The sequence below is a fragment of the Sardina pilchardus genome, chromosome 23 (assembly GCF_963854185.1).
Source record: "Sardina pilchardus chromosome 23, fSarPil1.1, whole genome shotgun sequence".
Lineage (NCBI taxonomy): Eukaryota > Metazoa > Chordata > Actinopteri > Clupeiformes > Clupeidae > Sardina > Sardina pilchardus.
Window position 1 is genome coordinate 13,145,949 of NC_085016.1, and position 22,500 is coordinate 13,168,448.

At 44.4% G+C, this 22,500-nt stretch overlaps 2 protein-coding genes across 2 annotated transcripts in view; both read left to right on the forward strand.

Moving 5' to 3' along the window:
• LOC134071744 (gamma-aminobutyric acid receptor subunit alpha-5-like) overlaps positions 1-17,111 on the forward strand; it is a 21,949-nt gene extending 4,838 nt beyond the window's left edge. The window contains exons 6-10 of the mRNA XM_062528581.1: positions 1,452-1,534; positions 9,173-9,316; positions 12,903-13,055; positions 13,460-13,671; positions 16,770-17,111. Of these exons, the coding sequence (XP_062384565.1) occupies positions 1,452-1,534; positions 9,173-9,316; positions 12,903-13,055; positions 13,460-13,671; positions 16,770-17,075 (898 nt within the window). The 3' untranslated portion in view covers positions 17,076-17,111. The remainder of the gene's footprint in view (positions 1-1,451; positions 1,535-9,172; positions 9,317-12,902; positions 13,056-13,459; positions 13,672-16,769) is intronic.
• Positions 17,112-19,559: 2,448 nt separating this feature from the next.
• Positions 19,560-22,500, forward strand: part of LOC134071210 (gamma-aminobutyric acid receptor subunit gamma-3-like) — a 50,793-nt gene continuing 47,852 nt past the window's right edge. The window contains 2 exon segments of the mRNA XM_062527833.1: positions 19,560-19,603; positions 22,066-22,205. Of these exon segments, the coding sequence (XP_062383817.1) occupies positions 19,560-19,603; positions 22,066-22,205 (184 nt within the window).

The following is a 22,500-nucleotide window of genomic DNA, read 5'->3' on the forward strand; positions in this document are numbered from 1 at the left end:
TGTTTCCATTTACGGGGACCAGGGAGATGAACAGAGCCATAGGGTTGATAACATGCACCATCTTTCAGCAGCCACGGGCAATAAAGATCCGTCTTGTCTCATCTCATCCCGACGCTCCGCCGGCCGGGGAACGGGGCGGCGTGATGCCTGGCGCTGGCCCGCATGCGGAAATCACAGCAGAGGGAATAATTAACTGAGGGAGGCAAAATGCGCGGGAGCGATTGAGAGAGAGAGAGAGAGACGGAGAGAGAGAGAGAGAGAGAGAGAGAGTGTGCGGATCACATCACGCAGATGAGATGGCGAGGAGCGCGTCACGTCTAGCCACTCGGTGAGATTAGACGGAGAGGAGAGCAGGGAGCAGGGGCTACTCCAGGAGCCGGCCGCCGCACGCGCCGCGCGGCCCCCTGCCAGTGGTCACCGGGGAGAGAGAGAGAGAGAGAGAGAGAGAGAGAGAGAGAGAGAGAGAGAGAGAACAACGCCGGCTCTGTTGTCCGCCGCGAGTACGAGCGAGATGAAAAAGATGTGTTGTTTTTTCCTCTCGTGCCATGCCAAGAGACCAGCCCTCCCCCTCCTCCCAACCCCCTCCAACGTACACCCCTCCCCCCCTTACCCCCTCCTCCACCCTCCCCACCAACCACACACTGCTTTTTTCCCCACTCAGTCTTGCTGAAAGGACATTTTCTCAGTCCACTCAATCAGCATTGTTGTGTTGGTGTTTTGCCACAGGAAGGCACTGTTCCCAAATCTCTCAAATGTCAGGCCGATAAAACCTCATATTGCCTTAATCCCCAAGTGCATTCAAGACTCTGCTCTGTAGTCTGTTGTGTGAGCGTGCGTTTGTATTTGTGTGTGTGCACACTCGCGCGTGTGTGTTTGCGCTGTGCATCGTTATTCTTCCGCTATGATGAACAATGACTACAAAATGTTTTCTTTTTCCCTTTTTTTTATCCAATTAGGTCATTTTTAATTGGGGTGCTCCAGAACCCTCCTGACAGCGTGTTGTTCTCTCACTGTGAGCTGTTTGAAGGGAACTAATGTCCTCTCTCAAACGGGCCTTCAGTGAGGACAGGCATACTGTACTGTTTGTCCCGGCTGCTGCTGCTGCTGCTGCTGTTGGTTCAGAAATCTATCCCCTGAGTAGTCCAGAGGAATAAAAATACTCTCGGGGATGACCAGGAGGTGGCAGTGTAGCATCTTTTGTTTAGAGAACAGCTGAGGACACTTTGCTCAAAAAGGGAACATTCTCTCTCTCTCTCTCTCTCTCTCTCTCTCTCTCTGTCTCTCTTCTTTCTATCTTTCTTTCTCTCTCTCTCTCTTTCTCTCTCTTCATCCCATCTTTTAGAATGGGAACAAACCCAAACTCTCGGAAACATGACTATTCTATCTCTCTCTCTGTTTCTCCTGTTACATGGCTATTCTATATCTCTCTTTCTCGTTATTGTGTTTTGCAGGTTAACCATATCAGCTGAGTGTCCCATGCAGTTGGAGGACTTCCCTATGGACGCCCACGCCTGCCCCCTGAAATTTGGAAGCTGTGAGTTCCTCAGCAAGTTTGTATTTATTGCTGTTGTTGTTCCCAAAACAGGCATCCCACTCTGTCTGCATTTCTAGAACAATCCCTAGCGTCAAATCTTTTCCGAGGATAATGTTTTGCAGCAGGGTCATGCATTGGGCCATGTGAATAATTCATTTTCATAGTGTTTGTGATGAATGGAAAATGCCTGGTGCACTCACAGAAATTGTTCTCTTTTTCATTGGGTATAGTAATTAGCTATTATCTTTCAGCTCTCCAAAGGCCCTATCTAGTGTCTGAAACATCATAACGTAATTAGAAATGATGATCACATTCAGACACCACATAATGAGTCATACAACGCCTAATACTTGCTGGAGGAGTATTAAATCTGACATCAATTTAAAATATTCATATTTCCTATTTTCATTTAAACATTATCATCAATATTTATTCACTGTCAGTCATCTTAAAACTCGTGACAGCAATTGATCAGTGTCACCCGAGAGAGGTCACGTCAGTTCAAACCCAGCTTATTATACCTGAACAATAACAGCATCATGATAATACCTGGACAGCGACGGCATTGCGATTGTGTTATTGCCAATCAACAATGTGTGGACAATCAGAGATGTATAGTTTTGCACCTATATGTCTACCTGCGCTACACCTGTCTTTGTACACCTGCTCCGCACCTGTCTCTCCATACTTGCGTTGCGCCAGAGTACACTAGGAATCCCTGCTCGGTGGCCTTCCTTTGGGGTAACTTTGGGACACGAGTAAGAGGATTGTGAGCCCACAGGTTGTGGCTGTGGTGGGACTCGAGGACAACACTGATCGCTGGCTTTATTTTAAGACGCTCTATTGGATGGCGTTCACCTACGGTACCCTAAAGCTATAAATACGGACTTGGCAATATGTATGACCTATTCTTAATGGGTTCGAATGGACAAACAAAGGCTTAATGATCTAGAATAAAAGGCACAGGACAAAGACACTGAGTAGGCAGTTTAAAGGAGGTATAGTAAGCCGGAGGCTATTCCTCTGGAGAAAAGCTATAAGAAAACAAGGAGGCAGATTAGTATTTAATTTAGTCAGCGAGACATGGCAAATTCAGGCCCATATGAGTCATTATATTAGGTCACTGACCTACAGTGTGCTATATTTGATTTAGTGAGAGTGGCTTTAGTCTTGGGCGCATTTCTGCATTATGCATAGGGGGGGAAAAGGGCAACTGAGAACAAATTGACAAAGCTCATTCATACCCTTCACAGAGCTTTGAAATATTTTAAGTTCTAGCAAATTATGTTTCCCACTGTTTGCAAAAAAATAATCAATACATCAATTGGATTTTCTTAATGCTTGTCCTCATCAAATATCTCGATCTGGTCATGGCACGTGGCCAGGAGCTCGCGGTTAGTTGAAAATGCTCTCCACTCAGCAAAGTGGTACAAAATGCGACTGATGTATTGAATGAATTGACTGGCTGGATCTGGTCCAAGTTGAGCTGTCCGCCACGGCGAGTGACGATATCACAGGATTTCCCCTCCTCCTCCTCCTCCTCTCCAGAGATGGTCATGGTGCGCTCAGGACAGCGCGCCACCGGACCCAACCTGACCTCTCAAGACCGGACTCGCCCGCACTGGGCACCCCTACAAACTGTGAAGAGGTTCCTAGAAAGTGCCGCGGTCCAGTTACGTCACAAAAGACCACGGCCATGCTATTATGTCATTTATGATGCTCGCCGGCATGTTATGATGATATAAGCCCACTGGTTGGTTGGCTTAGCTGGGGTTTTAGCCGATTGTGAAGGAAGGGTCTGGCCGTGCTTACGCAGACATGGCTGGACACTTCTCATGGTGTCATGTCAGAGGACAATCTCAAAAGGGATTGTGGGACATTGTAAAATGTCGTATCATCTCTCTATGTCTTGCCCTATTGTTTCATATTGCGTCACACACTCATTCATTCATTCAGTCATTCATTCATTGGTTCATTCATTCAACCTTTCTTTATTCTCAGAGGTTTTTCGAGGGTAGTCCTCATTTTCAATGAAGCTTAGATTATAGTAAAAATGAAACAACAAAAGAAATAATTAGATTGTAGTGAAAAGTATAGGCCTACAAATAATTGTAGGCGGGAACGCATTCATGCTGTATGGTATTATCAGAGCAACAGTGTAATTGTGTAGAGGGATGTGGTATTTGTGCCTCGTAATGTCCACTAACTGCAGGTGTTCTCAGTGGTGTGCTACAGATAGTGTTCCCTGGAGAATAGATGGCATTTCTTTGCATCCATCTCCTCTAAGACACACGTGGGATTTCCTCATCATGATTTCTGTCCCATTGAAGCAAACAAGTAAATACCCTGCTGTCCCTGAGATTCTATCTCGTGCAGACTAGCTCGCAAATGAAAAATGAAAAAGTTCTTGTGAGAAAAAACATACTCCTATCCTCTTAGTGTTAGTTATGGAATTGTTTGGAGGACTGACAAAGGTAATAGCCACCCCATGTCCTACGGTAACCTTCTCTGAATACTGTAAGGACTGTGTGCGTAACACCAAATCAGATAAATGACCTTTGTTTCTGTCCGTATGCTTTCCATCCAAAATATTTTGATGAACTTGTCTCATTTCTGTTGCGTGGTCTCGTGTATTTGCCATTGCGTGCCATCTTGGAATTAATCTGGGGCACTGGCCACATAATGAAATTGAGTTAGAGATACAACAGGACTTTTAGGAAAATCTGTTATTCATACGTGTTTCATCCCAAGGGCTATTATGCAGGCTTACATCAGGAGTAAAACCTTGGGGAGAGGCGAGGAGAGAAAAAAGAGCTATTTATAATTTAGGGTTTTGGCTTACGCCATGTTATGAATACATGCTACAGTGCTGCTTCTGATATTTCATAAATTGCCAAAGGAAAACTGTAAGACTGTACACAAAAAAGATTCCAGACTATTATGTTCAACTTTTATCACAGTTCACATACTTTAGATCTATGGTCACAATTGGTAAAAACAGCTAAATTATGAATGATAACTCAATCTTGATCTAATCATGTCCCTAAATTGTTATTTAATAATTTTATTATACATTAGGAGATTTGTATTGAGTAAACATCCAAATTAGCATACAAATGCATAATTTAAATGCCTAGTGGCAGCAGCAGTATTGTCTGTCTGATAGCTGTTAAATATGTATTTAATACTCAGCTGTGACACAGTTTAAAATATTCTACATGTTGATAGTTACATGTTAGGATTAATATGCTTTAACATAGTGTTTAGTAATGTGTATAACACATTACTAGCCTATTTGAATATGATGATTTAGTAGCTGTCATAAACTGCTACAGTACTATAAACACCTGGCATGTTTCCTGGCATACAGTGAAGGATTGTGGGGTATTTTTTGTCCATTTTGCTGATACAGTAGATTTTTGCTGCTCAGGGGTTGTAAGCCTGAAACACTCTTCAGTTGGATTTATATTTAACAGAATTAAAAATATCTATTAGTTAATATGACTTTAGATAATGATAAAACAACATACAGTAAAGGGCAACATTTTGTAATCCTCAATAATGACACTTGCCTTTCAATGACATTGATCACAGTTCATACTGTATTTTGTTCCAGCAAGCAATTTGCTATAAAACTGTAACTATAGTATATTTGCTATAGAAGATGCTTAGTCAATATCACAACAGAAGTTAAAGAAACCGTGAGGTTAAAGAGGAACAATGCAGGATTGGCGGTTTCATCTCTGGTTCCGGTTTCGTTTTTCGTTTTCGCTCGTTTTATGCTTGCGTATATCTCTGCAGAGCTTCTCCGACAGCTTTAGCGTGTATATTTATACATATATAGGCTATATATATAAATATATAAATTGCAAACGTGGTTCTTCTTGTTCCTTACGCGTCTCTGACTGCCAGATGTAAACAGCAGGCGATCGTTCATCAGAAAGTTGCAAGGTTGTAATAGCGGATAGGGACACTAGGGGCGGGAGGAAATGTTTTCGATAAAACTGGTCAGTCAAGCAAAACAACGATTTCTAAGCGATTTTATGACTATGAAAAAGTTGCATAGGGTCTCTTTAAAGAAATCGGGATAAGCGGAAATGATTGTCTTTTGGAATAGCCAAGTTGAAAAGAGTTGTGTCCTGTGTGTAGTTGGTGAGGAGACGGGGGAGGTGCAGCAGGCTTGTGTGTGTCTATGACACTGTGCAGGAGAGAGGACTTACGGGAACCAATTAGTCTAAAGCCACTTTCATGGGGCCTGTTTGAGGCGGGAAAGTCGTGCTGTTATCCTGCCTCACAGTTCTGTTTAAAATGTACAGACACAGAGTGTCAGAGTGTGTGTATGTGTGTGAGGTGTGTGTGTGTGTGTGTGTGTGTGTGTGCGTGCGTGTGTGCCTGCGTGTGTGCGTGTGTATGTAGGTGGGATGCTATTAGGAGGTTCTGGAGGTAGTCACAGAGCTGTGTATTCCCAGACGTGTCTGTGTAAAAGGAACAGCTGGAGAAACAATGCAGTACTGTGTGTTGTCAGATGACAGTCAGGCCAGCATGAAGCGCCCTAGCTTTGGGGCCAAACATCGCAAGAGCCAGCAAAAAAGTTCCCTCGTCATCTTTTTAAAAGTACCAAGCCGGCTATTCTTTATGTCTGAGCTGTGTGTCATTCAAGAATCCTCAGAATCCAAAATGCCCGACCTGATATTTTCTAATAATTTTCAATGTCAATGTGTTGGAGCAATATATGAATAACTTTTTGTTTAGCTTTTTTCCCTGTTTATTTTGACACACTGGCTCTCCATACTGTACATCTCCTCAAACAGCTTCATGGCGATGTGATCACTGCCAGAGTGATCAAATAGCACACTTCAGTCAAGTGAGGGATATTTTGTCTGAGTCTCTGAGCTGTGAGTGTAAGTGGGCTTTCTTAATGGTGCTGCAGCGGGCTCTCTATTTAAAATGGACTTAACTCTACAAGTCAGAGAGTGGGGGAGTGTCTAATCCACTGGGTAATCACACCAGCTAAATCTTTAGCGTAAGGATGCTCCACCCCCCACCCCACACTCCCCCGCTACACACACACACACACACACGGACAAGCGCGCACAGACACACATTTAAGTATTTGCACACACACACAAAACGCACAATGCACATTTACACACTCAAAGTCTCTCTCTCTGTCTCTCGCTATCCACCTACTGTACCTACATTGTTTACTTTTACTACAGAGTCCTTAGCCTGATAGGTCAGGTGTGCAATATAGTTGAGAATATAGATGACCATCATTGCACATGAAATAAATAATGAAGCATGTCTGTCCTATTTTTATTCAGTGTGACCTCTGCTGTAAGAGCTAGCCTTTAAGAAAAGTTTCAGTTTCCAAACAAGTTTAATAGCGCTTGAGGAGTTGCCCATATCCACTCGCTAAACTGCAGCAGTGTTGATCCCGCAGAGCATAATGGCACATTTGAACAAAGTTACAGGCAACAGCCAGCCCCTGTCCGTCCGTTTGTCCTTAGGGCCATTTGGGTTTGGTCAGTCCCCCCCTCCACCCCCACTTTCCTCCCCACGAGCCCCAGCCCGTCTGTCATATGGGGGGTGGGGGGCTCACACTCAGCTCAGCATTCTGGGTCAAAGGTCACCATGACTGTCAGCTCTAATCACAGGCCGAGCGATTAGTGGCTCTCGGCCAGAGACTCGCACGGCCGCAGCACAAAGATCACCCGCTGACTTGTACACACATACTCTTTTTCTCTCTTCTTTTTCATCACTCTATCTCTCTATCTCTCTCTTCTATATGTATCTCCCTTCATTATTCCCCTTTCTCTCACCCTCTCACTGGCTATCTTTCCGTTTATCGTCCTCTCTCTGTCTTCCCTTCCCTTCTCTCTCTCCTTATCTGTCATTCCAAATCTCTTCATTTTCTCCCTCAATCTCTCTATCTCCCTCCTTTTCTTTCTTTTCTTTTCATCCTCTTTTTCCCCCTCATTATCTCTCTGTTTCTCTCTCTCTATCTTTCCCTCTTTCTCTCTCTCTCTCCAATGTATCTATTTGATATACTGTGCCATGACACAGAGGCTACTGTCTTGTCTAATTTAGGGACACATCTCGACTGATAAAGACATCAACAATGTTTTTAAGCACCAGTCCAACGTGCGTTTGCTTTGGCTTGCTAACCCAAGCCAACAGACTGAGTTCATCTTTTGAGTCACAATCAAAGATGCTTCCGAAAAGTCACTTTCCTACAAATATTTACCTGTGAAGTTATCTACCTCCAAAGGTGACAGCCTCGTACTCTTTGGCATAGTCTCTGAGGTACTTGGCAGCTGAAACCTTAACGAAAACCTCAAAGACTTAAAATGTTAACTACTGCCAAGGAATCAACAAACAACATTTTATAGGCCGAGGCCAGGAGAGGGCCCCTGGACAAGGACCAGGAGTTGATCCTCGTGTCTTTTATATCGATGCAAAGATCTTTATTATTTCATGAAAGCCTCTTGTATCTTTGAAGGAAGATGCCTCTGATCAGGAGTGGATACCATAAGTTTGAATGGCATCTAGAGCCAAAAGTCTGAGTGGACAGAGATAATTGTTGTAGGTTGACCTACTGAGTGAGTTTTGCCAACAGTTCTCCAAAACGGTAATATGAATGTTAATGTAAATGTTAATGTGACTGATTTGACACCTGACGAAGACCAACATTGGTCGAAACATTGTGGAATAAATTCACTTCGGTGGCAGCAGCAACAGTGTGCGAGAGTACTTTTTCATTTTTCACGGATCTATTTTACCCTGCACCTGCACTAAGTTGGATGTGCGTGCACTCTCTGCAACTACTGATTTGATTAGCAACTGTTTACCTCCTCTTTTTAATGCAGAACTTAATCAGAACAGGTGAAAGTGCTTGAAATGTAGCAATTTTGTAACTTTGTGTGGGAATAGCAGGTGCAGAAAGACAGCATTCTCACACACAGACACCCACACTCAGACACGCACACACATACAGATGCATAGACACACAGACACACAAACAGACACAAACACACACACACACACACACGCACACACACACACACACACACACACACACACACACACACACACACACACACACACACATCAGGGCCAGTTAGGAGGAGGACACAGTTAAGGTACATAGCACCTACAATTATTACACTCTGGTCCAGTAGACCCGAACACCTCATATGTAATAGTTCTGTCTAGGGGGGGTGTGCAGTCATTGGAAATAAGTTATTATTTATGTTCCTCACAGAAAATGTGCCAATGCCAATGAGTTTGAGTTAAATAAGAATAATAAATAGCATATTTTTTTGTTTTAGCAAACACTGAAAACAAGTTCCACAGACCCGAACACCTTTCAAGGGTTGACATTTGAGAATGCAGCATGGGCAAGAGAATGCTTTGAACGTTGCTAAAGGCTAACACTCTTCTCTCTCTCTCTCTCTCTCTCTCTCTCTCTCTCTCTCTCTCTCTCTCTCTCTCTCTCTCTTTCTGTCTCTCTCTCTCCTTTCCCTTTGTCCCCTTCTGTCACCCCTCTGTGATCTCTCTATCTCTCCCTACCTCACTCTCCCTGTCCCTTCTTCTTCTCCTGGCTTCTGTACCCCACTTTCTCTGTTTGTTTCCCAGACGCCTACCCGATCTCTGAGGTGGTCTACATCTGGACCAAGGACTCCACCACGTCGGTGGTGGTAGCTGAGGACGGCTCGAGGCTTAACCAGTACCACCTGATCGGTCAAACCGCTGGCACCGAGAATATCTACACCAGCCGAGGTGAGACAAGTCACCGTGCCAGGTGGCACGCCAGGTCACATCCCATAGTAATACTGTAGTATGGATTGATTGATGCAGTTTTAATCCCTGCCTGAGGCCTAAGGTCTCCATGTACTGTAGCTTGGATGCTATTCCTCGTTTTTTGTATAAGTCGCTTTGCTAAATGAATGAATGTAAATGTATGTGAGTAATGGGGGTCCATGACACTGGAGTGAGCTGGTATGAAAATGCAGGACATTCCGGTGATGTGCTACACAGAGCTGAAGTAAACAAATCAGCCACACCAGCTGCAATTTGGTATCGGACTGCATCAAAAAAAAAAAAACACTTGATTGTGCAGCCCTGCACATTTGACAATATGCTTTATGGCAACTTGTCATCAGTATGTACAATGTTTCCCCATTCGGAGAACAGATGGTCCAGGTGGCACTGAATTAGGGGGAAAAAAACCCTTCCAGCCCGAAAGCTAGCTTAAAGGCAATATTTTGTCAGAATGATGAGTTAAAAAAAAATACTCTCCAACTAAGCATGCCACACGCACGTGACAAAGCATTTTAATCAGTCCCATTCACCCACACATGTAATTGTCCCCCCCTATTCCCAAGCAATAGCGACCCAACATAATGCTGTAATCTTCAAGCGCTTGTGCAGGGAGTGGCGTTCGAGTGCGAGGGAAATATCATGTCCGGGGCCTTGCCAGCTGTCCTGGTGCGGAGCCTGCAGGAACAGCAAACAACACTTATCCCTGTCCTGAGCCGCTGGGAAACTAGGGTTAATCCGCGCCGACGCTTTCCATCAGGGCCGCGCTCCTGTGTTTTGCATAAGAGGAGCCCGCGACACGGAGGCCCGCCATTGGCCAGAGCCCCCGGGCCACGTGGGACCGAAAGGCATCGGCTTAATTCTCTTATGTAAAGCACGGAGAGGGCCTCTAATACGCTCCCACTACCAAGCCCCACCAACCACCCACCCACCACCACCACCAATGCACCCACCACCACCACCACCACCTCCACCACCGCCTGCTGCTGCTGCTACTGCTACTGCCACCGCTCAGCTTGGTTGGTTGCTTGGTTGGTTGGTTGCTTGGTTGGTTGGTTGCTAGCTACTGGGGCTTCTGCTGCTGTCGCCGCCCTCATGTTGCTGTGGGGACGGTTATTAAAAGTGTGGATTTCTCCACCGCGCTGCCTCGCGAGCGATCGAAAACGGGGGGGATGGGGGAGGGGAGGGGGGGTAGATGGAGGGCGAGATGAGAGATAAGAGAGAGAGAGAGATAGATAAAGAGAGAGAGAGAGAGACGAAGAGAGAGAGAGAGAGAGGGAGAGCGAGAGAGAGATGTATATGCCGTCCGCTGTGGTGTCACTTAACCTCCAACCCATTAACGAGGAATGAGTCCCACAATCTCCCTCGGATCATAGATAAGGCCCTAAACCCGGAACGTTAAGTCAAGCACAGGATATGTTAAGCCTTCTCCAGCTACTCTCCGTGCTGTCAGGCTCATTCAGTAAGAGCATGTTTTTTTTTCTTCTCCGTTCTCCCCCCCTCCGTCTTCTTTGCTACCGCTAGCTGCGTCCAACTTGTGGCACACTGCCATCTGCCACTTGGTTTAGAGTGTCTTGTGGCATGACATGGACCTGGCGAAGCCATTGGCAGCCAAACCTTGCCTAGGCCAGGGCCACTGGGGTCTGGTGCCGAAGCGGACGGCCCCGTAGTCCTAAAAGAAGAAGCCTAATCATAGGTACAATCCCTCTTTGCTAAATCAAGACGAGATTAACCCAGGCTCAGTTGCATGTACATGACATGACATCCTTTCCATTCACTAAATATACCAAAACCCTACTATAAATACGAACGCAGCGCTGGACTTGGCGTCTTGTCAGCGTTGCCTGATTTTCACTTCCGTTCCAAAGATAGTGCTTCGCCGTTCACTAGTCACCATTTCTGTTTTGTCACTCTACACTTTGTTGCATTTTGTTGCACTTTGCACTAGCCCCTGGCTGCTACAACACTATAAAAAACATTCCTTTGCTGTGACTTCCCGCCCTACAACTGAATACGTACGCACAACACACATTATCTGTCCTATGGAAGTTTTCGCACTCACCAGTTGACTAGCATGGCTGCGTTGTTGTCGGCAATGAAAGGAAGTTCCCCATAGACGCTCCAAAATCCTTGCAGTAAAATCCACCAAATGATCATGTTCAGTCTTTTTTTCCGAGGCTCATCCGGCTCCATGCATCAAAGGCAAAAAGTCCAGGCGCGGCGGCGGCGGTGGTAGAGTAGTAGAGCGCTTTCCCCTGGTCTCTGCCAGTGCAGGGCTACGAGGCGGTGGACTTGAGTCATGGGTGCCGAGGACCGGGCAGTAGCCTCTCCGCTCGAGACATGTCGCCGCTCCTCTCTCTCTCTCGCTCAGGGTTTTTTTTTTTCTTTTTTTTTTTTTGTTGCCCTCCTTCTTCTTCTTTTTTCGCGCTCGGGCCGAGGTGGGGTTGGGTTTGGGGAGGGGGGGATAGATGGGGAGGGGTGGTGGTGGGGAGGGGAGAGATTCCCTCCTCTCAGAACGATCGCGAGCTTCTCTGCTGGGCAGGTCAGCCCCCCTCCATCACACTCCGGGGGTGCCTGGAGATTTTCGTCCTGCCGGCCGGGGTGTTGCGTTTCGGAGTAGTGGGCTAGCAAAGCGAGCGAGCCCCCCCCCCTTCGAGCAGCTTGTACTTACCTCCCTTGGGGTGAACGAGTGTGGCCTGACGGGAGAGACAAGGGACTGAGCGGCTCGCGAGCCCTGCTGACGACAGGACGCAGATTGTGACAAGGGATTAGCGAGCTACAAAAATCGGATTTTGCCCAGAGAAAGCATCAGTCATCAGTGGATTTGCTGTCGTTTATCAGACTCGGCAGTGGGGAAGCTAGAAAGGATTTTTTAAAAGCTTCAAATGCAATCTTCAGTTGGTTAACAGGATATTATGTTTTCTCTCTCTCTCTCTCCCTCCTCTTTTACTCTTTCTCCCTCTATCTCTCTCTCTCTCTCTCATTCCCCTCATCTTTTTTTACCGCTGAAGATTTACCTCCTGCGCACACTGTCACATTACTGAGTGTGAAGCAAACACGTGTCAAGTGGGGAGGAAAAAAATAATCTATGATTAGTTTCGCTGCTTAGCTTTTTAAATTAATTATTCCCGTGCCATTGTCATTTCTTCTTAAGTTGAAGTCATGTCAATGTGTTTATCACAGCAATGAGTATGACAAGTGGATATTCCATTCCACTATTTATTGTCAAAATGAAGCTGTAATTCAACAACAATGGAAGCAAAAAAAAAACCTCATTTGTCAATACAAATATTAAATAATTAAATGCAATGATAAGTAAGCTTACATGGTTCTGAAATATAAAAAATAATAAAATAATGTGAAATTAATTTAGACTTAATGTGAAATTATTTAAAAACCTCTCATGACACAATACTTCTCAGTTTCAAAATAGTTTCCCTTCAAACTTCCCAGAAGTGGGTGAACCCTCTAGGTGGCCGTGGCGTGTAGTGTAGTCCATCTGATTAAATCTCCTGACCCTGACCCAGTCCGGCTCTGTCTCCCGCAGGTCAGTACACGGTGATGATGGCCCACTTCTACCTGAAGAGAAAGATTGGCTACTTCGTCATCCAGATCTATATGCCCTGCTTCATGACGGTCATCCTGTCACAAGTGTCCTTCTGGCTCAACCGAGAGTCAGTGCCGGCAAGGACCGTCTTTGGTGAGAGGATCGCACTGTTACTGTTGTGCCACATATGGAGCGCCACTGAACTTGTGCTACTAAAGGATACTGTTGACAAAATGCTGCGATGTTGTGTGGTCTGAGTTTGTGCTTGTATGTGTGTGTGTGTGTGTGTGTGTGTGTGTGTGTGTGTGTGTGTGTGTGTGTGTGTGTGTGTGTGTGTGTGTGTGTGTGTGTGTGTGTGTGTGTGTGTGTGTGTGTGTGTATGTGTATGCGTGTGTGTGCGTGTGTGTGTGTGTCTTTTGGCAGGAACTCCATGAGAGTAAAGGAGATGAGTTGTCCAATTCACTGAGTTGTCCATTCCAAATTCAATTCAGTTTACAAATAAACCCTACTACCTGGGTCAGTATGTAGACTGATTCCCTCCTGTACGCCCCCTTCAGGTGTGACCACGGTACTGACCATGACCACGCTCAGCATCAGCGCCCGCAACTCGCTCCCCAAGGTGGCCTACGCCACCGCCATGGACTGGTTCATCGCCGTGTGCTACGCCTTCACCTTCTCGGCGCTCATCGAGTTCGCCACCGTCAACTACTTCACCAAGAGGAGCTGGGCCTGGGACGGCAAGAAGGCCATGGAGGCACAGCACCCCAAGGTCAGCAGGGCACTTAGTCACGGAGGCGTTATGCAGTGGTCACTGCAGGATATCTATGGTGTGCTGTATACAGTATATGCTGCTTGGGTTGCCTTATTATATTCTGCTCTGTTATTCAAAGTGTTTATTTTCCGTTGTTTACTTTTTGTACATTTATTCTATGTTCATTAATCTCATTGACCTCAAGGTCAGCAGGGCACTTAGTCATGGATGCGTTATGCAGTCAGCAAGATACTCTGGCAATGAGCAATGATGCACTTTTACCGCAGGAATTGGGGGAAACCAAAAAAGGGGTGGGCGAGCTAAACTGATGACGACAGCGCCACAACTTTCGTTTTTTGGTCGTAGTGTTATCCAATGGCGTCGAAGTCTAGAATCAGTAAACATTGGTCGAAGTGTTATCCAATTGTGTACAGTGAGATTTTCAAATGCATGCTTTGTGCTGCCCCTCGAGTTAGGCCATTTTTATTATTCGCGGCCAGACCCTTTATCTGAAAGATTCCAGGGTCTGGTTTACTACCAGGCTAGGCTATCTATGATGTGCACAGTGTTGGGGAGTAACGCATTACATGTAATTGAGTTACGTAATTTAATTACAAAATAAATGTAACAGTAATATATTACAGTTACTGTAGAAAAATGTGTAATTCAATTACAGGTACTTTTGAAATTTTTCAAAATTACAATTTGAATTACATCTCAATATTGTCAGCTAAACCTGGCAAAGAATATTGTATGTAAAAAGAACTGTTTCCCTCCACAGCCATAGTTTGATACGGGACCTTCTGATATGCTCTATCACGTCTACAGCGCCATCAGCGTACAGTAGGCCTACATGCCTGCCTGTAAACGTGTTATGATTATCATTATATTATCCTCACAAAAAATGTGATGCTAATTCATGTATTGAATGCCCTTGCTGCCTGAAAAGTAATCAAAAAGTAATCAAAAGTAATTAGTTACGTTACTCAGACAAAGTAATTCAAATAGTTACACTACTATTACAATTTAGACAGGGTAACTTGTAACTGTAACACATTACATTTCTAAAGTAACCTACCCAACACTGGATGTGCAGTACTGTATATCAGCTGCTTGTGTTGCCTTATTATATTCTGCTCCGTTATTCAAAGTATTTATTTTCCGTTGTTTACTTTTTTACATTTATTCTACGTTCATTAATCTCATTGACCTCAACTTTGAAAGTATGTTGGTGGAACGACGCTACGTGACGTGACGCAACGCGTATGCTGCAGCAGTTAATAATCACGATAATCAATGGAAGTAGCTACTGTACACCAGACGCGACAGTGGGGTGTACATTCGAAATAAATAGACCAGTCTTCTTAAATGGATTTTACGTGTTGCGAACGGAACGCTTCAGTTACAGTATGTGCCTGGTGTTGCTCCCCTGTAAAAGTAAACATTGAATTCCAGCTATTACTAGTTAAAACTACAGTCAGTGTAGTATACGTGTATATGTGTATATACGTGTCTTACATGTACAAATCTGGGTCCCATGAAGCTCTCTCTGCTTGAGGGTTTGCAAAGAGAAAAGTGTGTGATTTTGTTTTCTCAGATACAGCTTGTTGTCTGCTTATTGTTCTGTCTCTTGGAAAAGAATAACACTTTTAAGAGAGTTGTAGAGGAATGTGGAGGAAAGGGAAGAAGCACAGTAGCGTATACAATGAGAGAATAGCTAGCTGGTGTGATACCTGGTGTGAGTTAAATCAGGAGTGGATGTGATACTGTAGTCTCACAGAAGCGTTTGACATATTATGTGTATGGCAGTTAGAGGAGGCAGCACATAAATTGCAGTAAGGTTAAAAGCACACAAGGTCTTTGGTATTTGACACACACACACACACACACACTCTCACTGGCACATGCACACACACACACACTCTCACGGGCACATGCACACACACACACACACACACACGAATGCACACACACATTCTTGTGTTTTTGTCAGACTACTTCAAGTTAGGGCCCTTACCGGTATAGGCTACTGCAATAACATATAGGGCATTGATTGATGGCCTGTCATTGTGGGGCCGCATGTTAATTTACAGCCGCCACAGACACACATCTCCTGGGATTACACTGCATGGGTATCATCTCATCATCACAGAACCCGTGCCACTGATTAAACGCCACCCCGGCGCTTCACGATATTACAGCGTGGGTCAGTTGGCAAGCGCTCCGTATTAATCACCGTGGCGGTAGTGTCATGATTTATGGATTGGTGACCTTGCCGTACTTTTGGAACAGCAGTTGTTCCCAAACGCTTTTTTAAAATACGACCTCCGGTTTCTCCAGTGTTACATTAAAGAGGTGGTGGGGTGGTGCCGTGCTGTGAATGCTGGCAGCTGTATATTTTTTTAGAGTGGAACTGGTACTGGTTTTGACCACCACTCTGGCAGAATAAAAGTGTTCTGAGGAAAAAATGGGGCAGTGATAATGATACTGAAGGATTAAAGAAGGAAAGGACAAAACCTACACACACACACACACACACACACACACACACACACACATACCAATCCCTTTGTTTAGTCTGTGTAAGGTTGGGAAATGAAAGTAATAAACATCATTGAAATAACAATAGAACAGGAAAAAACTACACAACGGCTTTATGAAAGAAATGTTTTTGTGTTTTTTTTCTACTTTAAAACCAAATGCCATGGCCTCCGTCCATAGCAGGTCGAAATAGCAACAGTGTGTGTGCGCACGCGTGTATGTGTGTGTGTTTATGTGTGTCTGTGCATGCGTGTGTGTGAGTGTCTGTGTATGTGTGTGCACGCGCTAATATTAGGAAATGTGCATGTATGAGAGAGTGAAAAGTGAGAGAATATGAGTTCATGTTCACGTTTGTACATTTTCAATGTGTGTGTGTGTGTGTGTGTGTGTGTGTGTGTGTGTGTGTGTGTGTGTTTGCGGACGTGCATGACAGTGCAAGTAGAGAGAAGAAAAGTGTCCTTCCAGTGACTCTCAAACAGCCTGTGCTTATAAATATGATATTCAGTCAGATCTATCATTTGTCTCCTCCTAACTGCTCTTCCTTCCCTCCCCAATCCCCCCCAACCCCACTGCAGAAGCGGGACCGGGACCCCTTAATGCTGTCCAAGAAGCCCAACAACGTGTGCTCCGCCGGGGTCAACTTCACGCCCAACCTGACCAAAGACGTGGCCATCTCCACCATCTCCAACAGCACCACCATCCAGATGCGCGCGACCGAGCCGCGCGAGCCGGACCCCAAGAAGACGTACAACAGCGTCAGCAAGATCGACAAGATGTCGCGCATCATCTTCCCCGTGCTCTTCGGGACCTTCAACCTGGTGTACTGGGCCACCTACCTCAACCGGGAACCAGTCATCAAAGGGGCCGTGTCGCCCACATAGAGAAGAACCGCTGCTCTGTCTTGTCAACATCGACTCTCGCCCTCCCCCCCCCCACCCGAACACACACACACACACACACACGTACATACACACACACACACACATACACACACACAAGCACACATATACACACACACACACACACACACCATATTACCTTAGATTTGGTGACCAGGATCATCGATGACGTGGAGCTGATGCTTTCTGTTCATCTGTTCATATGTCCATACGTTCATGCATCCACCTCGTCATCATGGGAGATGGACTACCATGTCCATAATGTATTTTGCATGATAGAAGCAGAAAAAAAGAAGAAGAACAAAACTGAAATACAGTTGCCATGTATGCCTTGACTATTTCTACTGTATAATCCCCTTGCTTACTTTTCATATAAATGTCGCCATTGCCATTGAAGTCCTTTCCACCTCCCTTGTACAAACAAACAAACAAACAAACAAACAATTTTGTTTTGGGAAAGAAAACAAAACAAAGCATCCCATCCCAAATCTGAGGCAAAAGAAAGCATTTCGATTTCCCCTCTTTTCATTTGAGACCACCTAATCATGAGAAAAAAAAAAAACAGACCGAATGCTATGCAAATCTATGTCAACATATTCTCTCATATTAATGCAATATGCAATAAAGGATTGAGGAACCAAAACATGATTTTCAAAGGGCTAATGAGTCCTCTTTTGCCAAACACAGACTAATTGGCTGTCAGTCAAATCAGAAGAGCGTTGCACGACAGTGCCCCCTAATCTTGTGTTGTTTTTAAAGCTTCGTTTCCAAACCCAGTTTTTGACTTCTCTGGGGTCTTTTCTACATGTGGTGTATAAACAGAATGACTTATGAGGTCCAGACAAATGATCACCCCCCCCCCCCCCCAATATGTGAGAGTCCATTACCGATAGCAAGAGGTGGGCTTGTAGTTGAAATATCACATATCCAGTTAAGTATTAAATACTGTGTGAAAAAATAATAACATTTCAGAATTGGCTCTCTAAGATTTTAATACATATATACAGTACCTTTGGCCCAGAAAATCAATGTTAATCATACATTTTGGTTTGGTTCAGTGTCAGTGCACTTGTTTTAATAATGCTTACATGTTTCAGCTCTTGTTACATTTTATGGTTGAAGAGACTGATGAGTAAGACTTACAGTAGAAGAGCTTCATACTTTGTATTTGCCACTTCTTACTTCGCTCCATTTTTGGTCACATTTCTTATGACTCAGATGCTCATTTAGGAAGGATTTTTTCAGTCATTGTACATTGGCATTTATTTCTCACCTTAAGTAATTGTTAAGTACGCATACAAGACTCTTTTTTCCTATTGAATTCTGGACTTAATTGCACAGTGTGCACATGTTTCAAGAGACGAACACCCATTGGGGAGAAACAAGCATGGACAGCTTTTTGCTATTCGCAATGCTATGAGACAGAGCGGAAAATGGGGCCGAAACGAACTGAGTGATTCCCTTTGGCTTGGGAAACAAACCCAGCAGGTTTCGCCAAAAAGGATCAAATTGCCGCGATCACACACAACAATGCTACCTTTTGAAAGGAATCCCACCACCACCACTACCATGGTCGGACGTGTGCGCTGTTGACAGCCAGCTAATTGCGCTTTGATGCCTGATTTTGGACTCTTGCCACTGGGATTGCTCTTCCCTGACCTCCCCCTCTGTGCAAGGCTCCCTCTGAAGCCCTGGTCCGCACGGCTAACAGTCCCTTATAAAGTCTATAGAGATGCCTCTCCTTGCTGTCGGGATTATGGAAGAACTTTGATGAGTCCATTGATGATTTGCTTACTGCTGAAATACAATGCTTTCTATATTTTACATTATTGACCTCTTTTTTTCCACACGTATATGGATGTATTTAGAGACTTTTTAAGAGAACTGTCGCTCTTCCCTAAAGGGAGGAACACATGCAAAAAGCACATGAAACTGACTGATCGATTCAGCAAAGCAGACTCGTCCACTGCATCGGAAATGTAACTAATGTAACCACCTCTTGGACCAATATGGATGGACCATATTCCAGCATTCGTTGTTCCGACCCGGAACACTAGGATACTACTGCTACAACCAGAGCTTTCAAAGGAATGCAGTGTGTAATGTATGCGAGGGAAAAAAAAAGATTTTGATGACTGGACAGCAAACCAACTGTAAAGATTTCATTAAAAGCATCATGTACCTAAAGCAATAAATCCATGCTTGATATATGTGAGCATGAAGTGTTTGCATGTTAGATCACAAAATACATGACCTGCATTAGTAAAAACAGATTTTCACACAGTGCAACATACACCATAATCAGGATTCCAATACAGTTCTCACCAGGATCATCTTATGGATTAATCCTGTGGAAAATATTCTAAAACCTGGTGTTGGTCCAGGATGTTTCTAGAAAAGAGCCATAACGTTAGTGTATCACTGTCCAGAATGTCAAGTTTATGTGCTAGATTGAATTGGTTCCGGATGTGACTGTTGCTGTTACTGTTGCTGCTGTAATATCCCAATACGTGAGAGAGAGAGCGAGATAGAGATAGTGTGTGTGTGTGTGTGTGAGAGAGAGAGAGAGAGAGAGAGAGAGAGAGAGAGAGAGAGAGAGAGAGAGAGAGAAAGACCGAGAGAGAGAGAGAGAGAGAGAGAGAGCTGTCGCTGGTCCTGATGGCTCACTGGATTACCAGCTGGGGGGTTGGGTGGGGGTGGGGGGGCTGGGTAACCAGGGACGTGACATCCCGCTGCGATGGAGCGATGTGGGAGGACTCCGCCTATCCCAACAGCCTCCGGGATGGTAGCCACATCTGGTGTGCAGCTGTTTCTCAAGGATTTGGTGCTGCTTAAGTTTCCCTCTACATCCCCTCCCCCTCCCCCCACCCCAGGGTGCCCACGCCTTCCTCCATTTTAAGCCGCCCCTGATGATGCCAGCTTCCATACGGCAGCCATTTTTGATTAGTGATCTTGACAAGTTGGAAAAGCACTATGTGTCTGGAACTGTTGGCCAGTAAAGATAATTACTAGCCTCTGTCCTCAGCCTTATAATAGCTGCCAGTGTTAATCTGAGATGATATTATTCATACTCTGTTGCTACAGGTCAATAACCATACACTCGCAGTAATTAAGTGACTATTGCTATCAATACGTGATTAAATGTTTTCGGTGGAGATGGCATTAAATAAGGGCTCTGTCTCCAGTACTATTATGTAGGAAAACATTGTTCTTGGCGAAGCGGTAGGTGCAATTCCCCATTTTACCACATGATGGTGCTCTGTTACTCTGGCATTGCTTGCACCTCCTCACAGTTGGACGTTAGAGTAAACGTCCAGTAGATTGAAGACCACAGGGCGCGACTTAAGGTTTCCGGATAGAAAGCCCCCGGATCTATTTTATTAACATTTCCATTGCACACTGTACTGTCTTCATACGACTGTGGAATTGTGTAAGTAACATTCGTCTTATTTGCATCATGCTTTCCCACAACTGCACCAGATCAGAGTTGAACTTTTGTTAATGCAACAGTTCCTCACAAAGAATTGTGACGGAACTCCTAGTTCAGACAGTTAGTTCAGATAGTGAACTCATTATCCAGCTGTTTTAAAAAGTAAAACAAAACGTCACCAGAATACTTACATTTCGACCCCAAACACCTGTTGCCACAAGTGTAGGGAGAGCTAGCCCAGCAGCCATTTCACTGAAGATCGAGCCGTAGCCTATTAAAGTCTATCCCGGTCAATAATATGCTTCTTTCACTTCATTAAGGCAAATCATATATTTCAGTGGTATTTCAGCGACCACAAACAACAACTTTGTAAATGTTTGTGCTAGTGCTGTAAGGCGTGTGTGGAATCTTTCCTGGCACAGTTGAATTGGTGGCTAATGTGAAATGTTATAAAATGAACAAGTCTAATTGGCAACAGCCCATTAGGTTGTTTGCGATGAATTCTTCACAGTACTTAGTTTGGACCATTGTATGTGTATCTTCAAAGTGGGTAAGTGACTGCTGTAAGGTTTCTGAAGAAAGAGAAAATGGTATGGACCAGAAGGTATTCTCAAGGGAGTTCAATTCGGAGGCGGATGCCCAACTGTACCTACATGAACGTCATCATATCACTTCCAAGGCTGCTTTGCGCATCTCTCATGCACTAGAGGATGTGGTTTGCTAGTTAAGATTTTTTTCCACAGACGTGAACTACCCGCGTCTACAAAAGCACCGGGAGCTCTTCGCACGGGGGTTTCAGATTTATTGCTGGATTTTAAAAAGTCTTTGATGGAAATCCCTTTGACGCAAAGAGGAGAAATGGTGAATTAGGTGTTGCTGGAGGAACGTGTTAGCGTCTTGAGCGCAGCTCCGTTTCGAGCGACTCCTGTGGATTGTGTCTGGTTGTTTCTCACTGTTGATTTGGCCGCCGTGTAAACATGTTGAGCAAATTCTTGATATGTGCCATACTTCTGTCAGTGGAACATAGCCGGTAAGTAAGGCGCTTTAACATGTTTTTACGTCTCTGTTGTCAAATGCCGTAGGTAAGACTGCAAGACTGTGAACAAAATATGTCCGTCTATTGCCAAATTATGTAGCAGTGGTTACAGATGTTGGGAAAAGACTGTCATGAGAATTGCGCATATTGTTTCATCTGTCAAGGATCATGAAGCTGACCGTTACATTTAACAATATTTTGATGCAGGCTTACCAGCAAAACAGGGTGTAACTCAGTGGCCACCTGGAAAGACCAACTTTTATCTAATTAGCCTATTAGCCTATTTAGTCCTAAACACACACACACACACACACACACACACACACACACACACACACACACACACACACACACACACACACACACACACAGACACACACACATATTAAACTAACAGGTCATACAAGCACGAATAATTTAATTAATTTGTTACCTGTTGTGTGTGCCTCTATAGTCATGGATGGTAACTGACTTTATATGTGCGTGGTTTTTTTTTCCAGTTGCAGAGCAATTGAATATGATGAAGAATATGAGGACGTTACTGTCAATCAAATGCTTGCTCCAAGAAGTCAGGAGACAGACGCAACTCTGATACTTAATAATTTACTGAAAGACTATGATAAGAATCTTCGGCCAGATATCGGGGGTAAGTTACGCGTTCCATATTTAATCGGTGAATCAACAGAAAAACATTCGAACAGAACTGCACACTCATTCCATTGCATTTTACTGTAAAAGGGCGGCGATGTGCGCTGTCCAAGGTGCTGAAACGTGAGCCCCGTATTGAAAATGGTTGTCAAGAAATCAATCTACTCAAAAACATATTTCACCCACGTGATAAAAAAGCACTTTGGGCTGGCAGATATTTATGTTTTATATTTCACTAAAGTCCCTGCCCATCACTGAAAATTAGATTAAGATAAATGTGTTTACGGGACTAG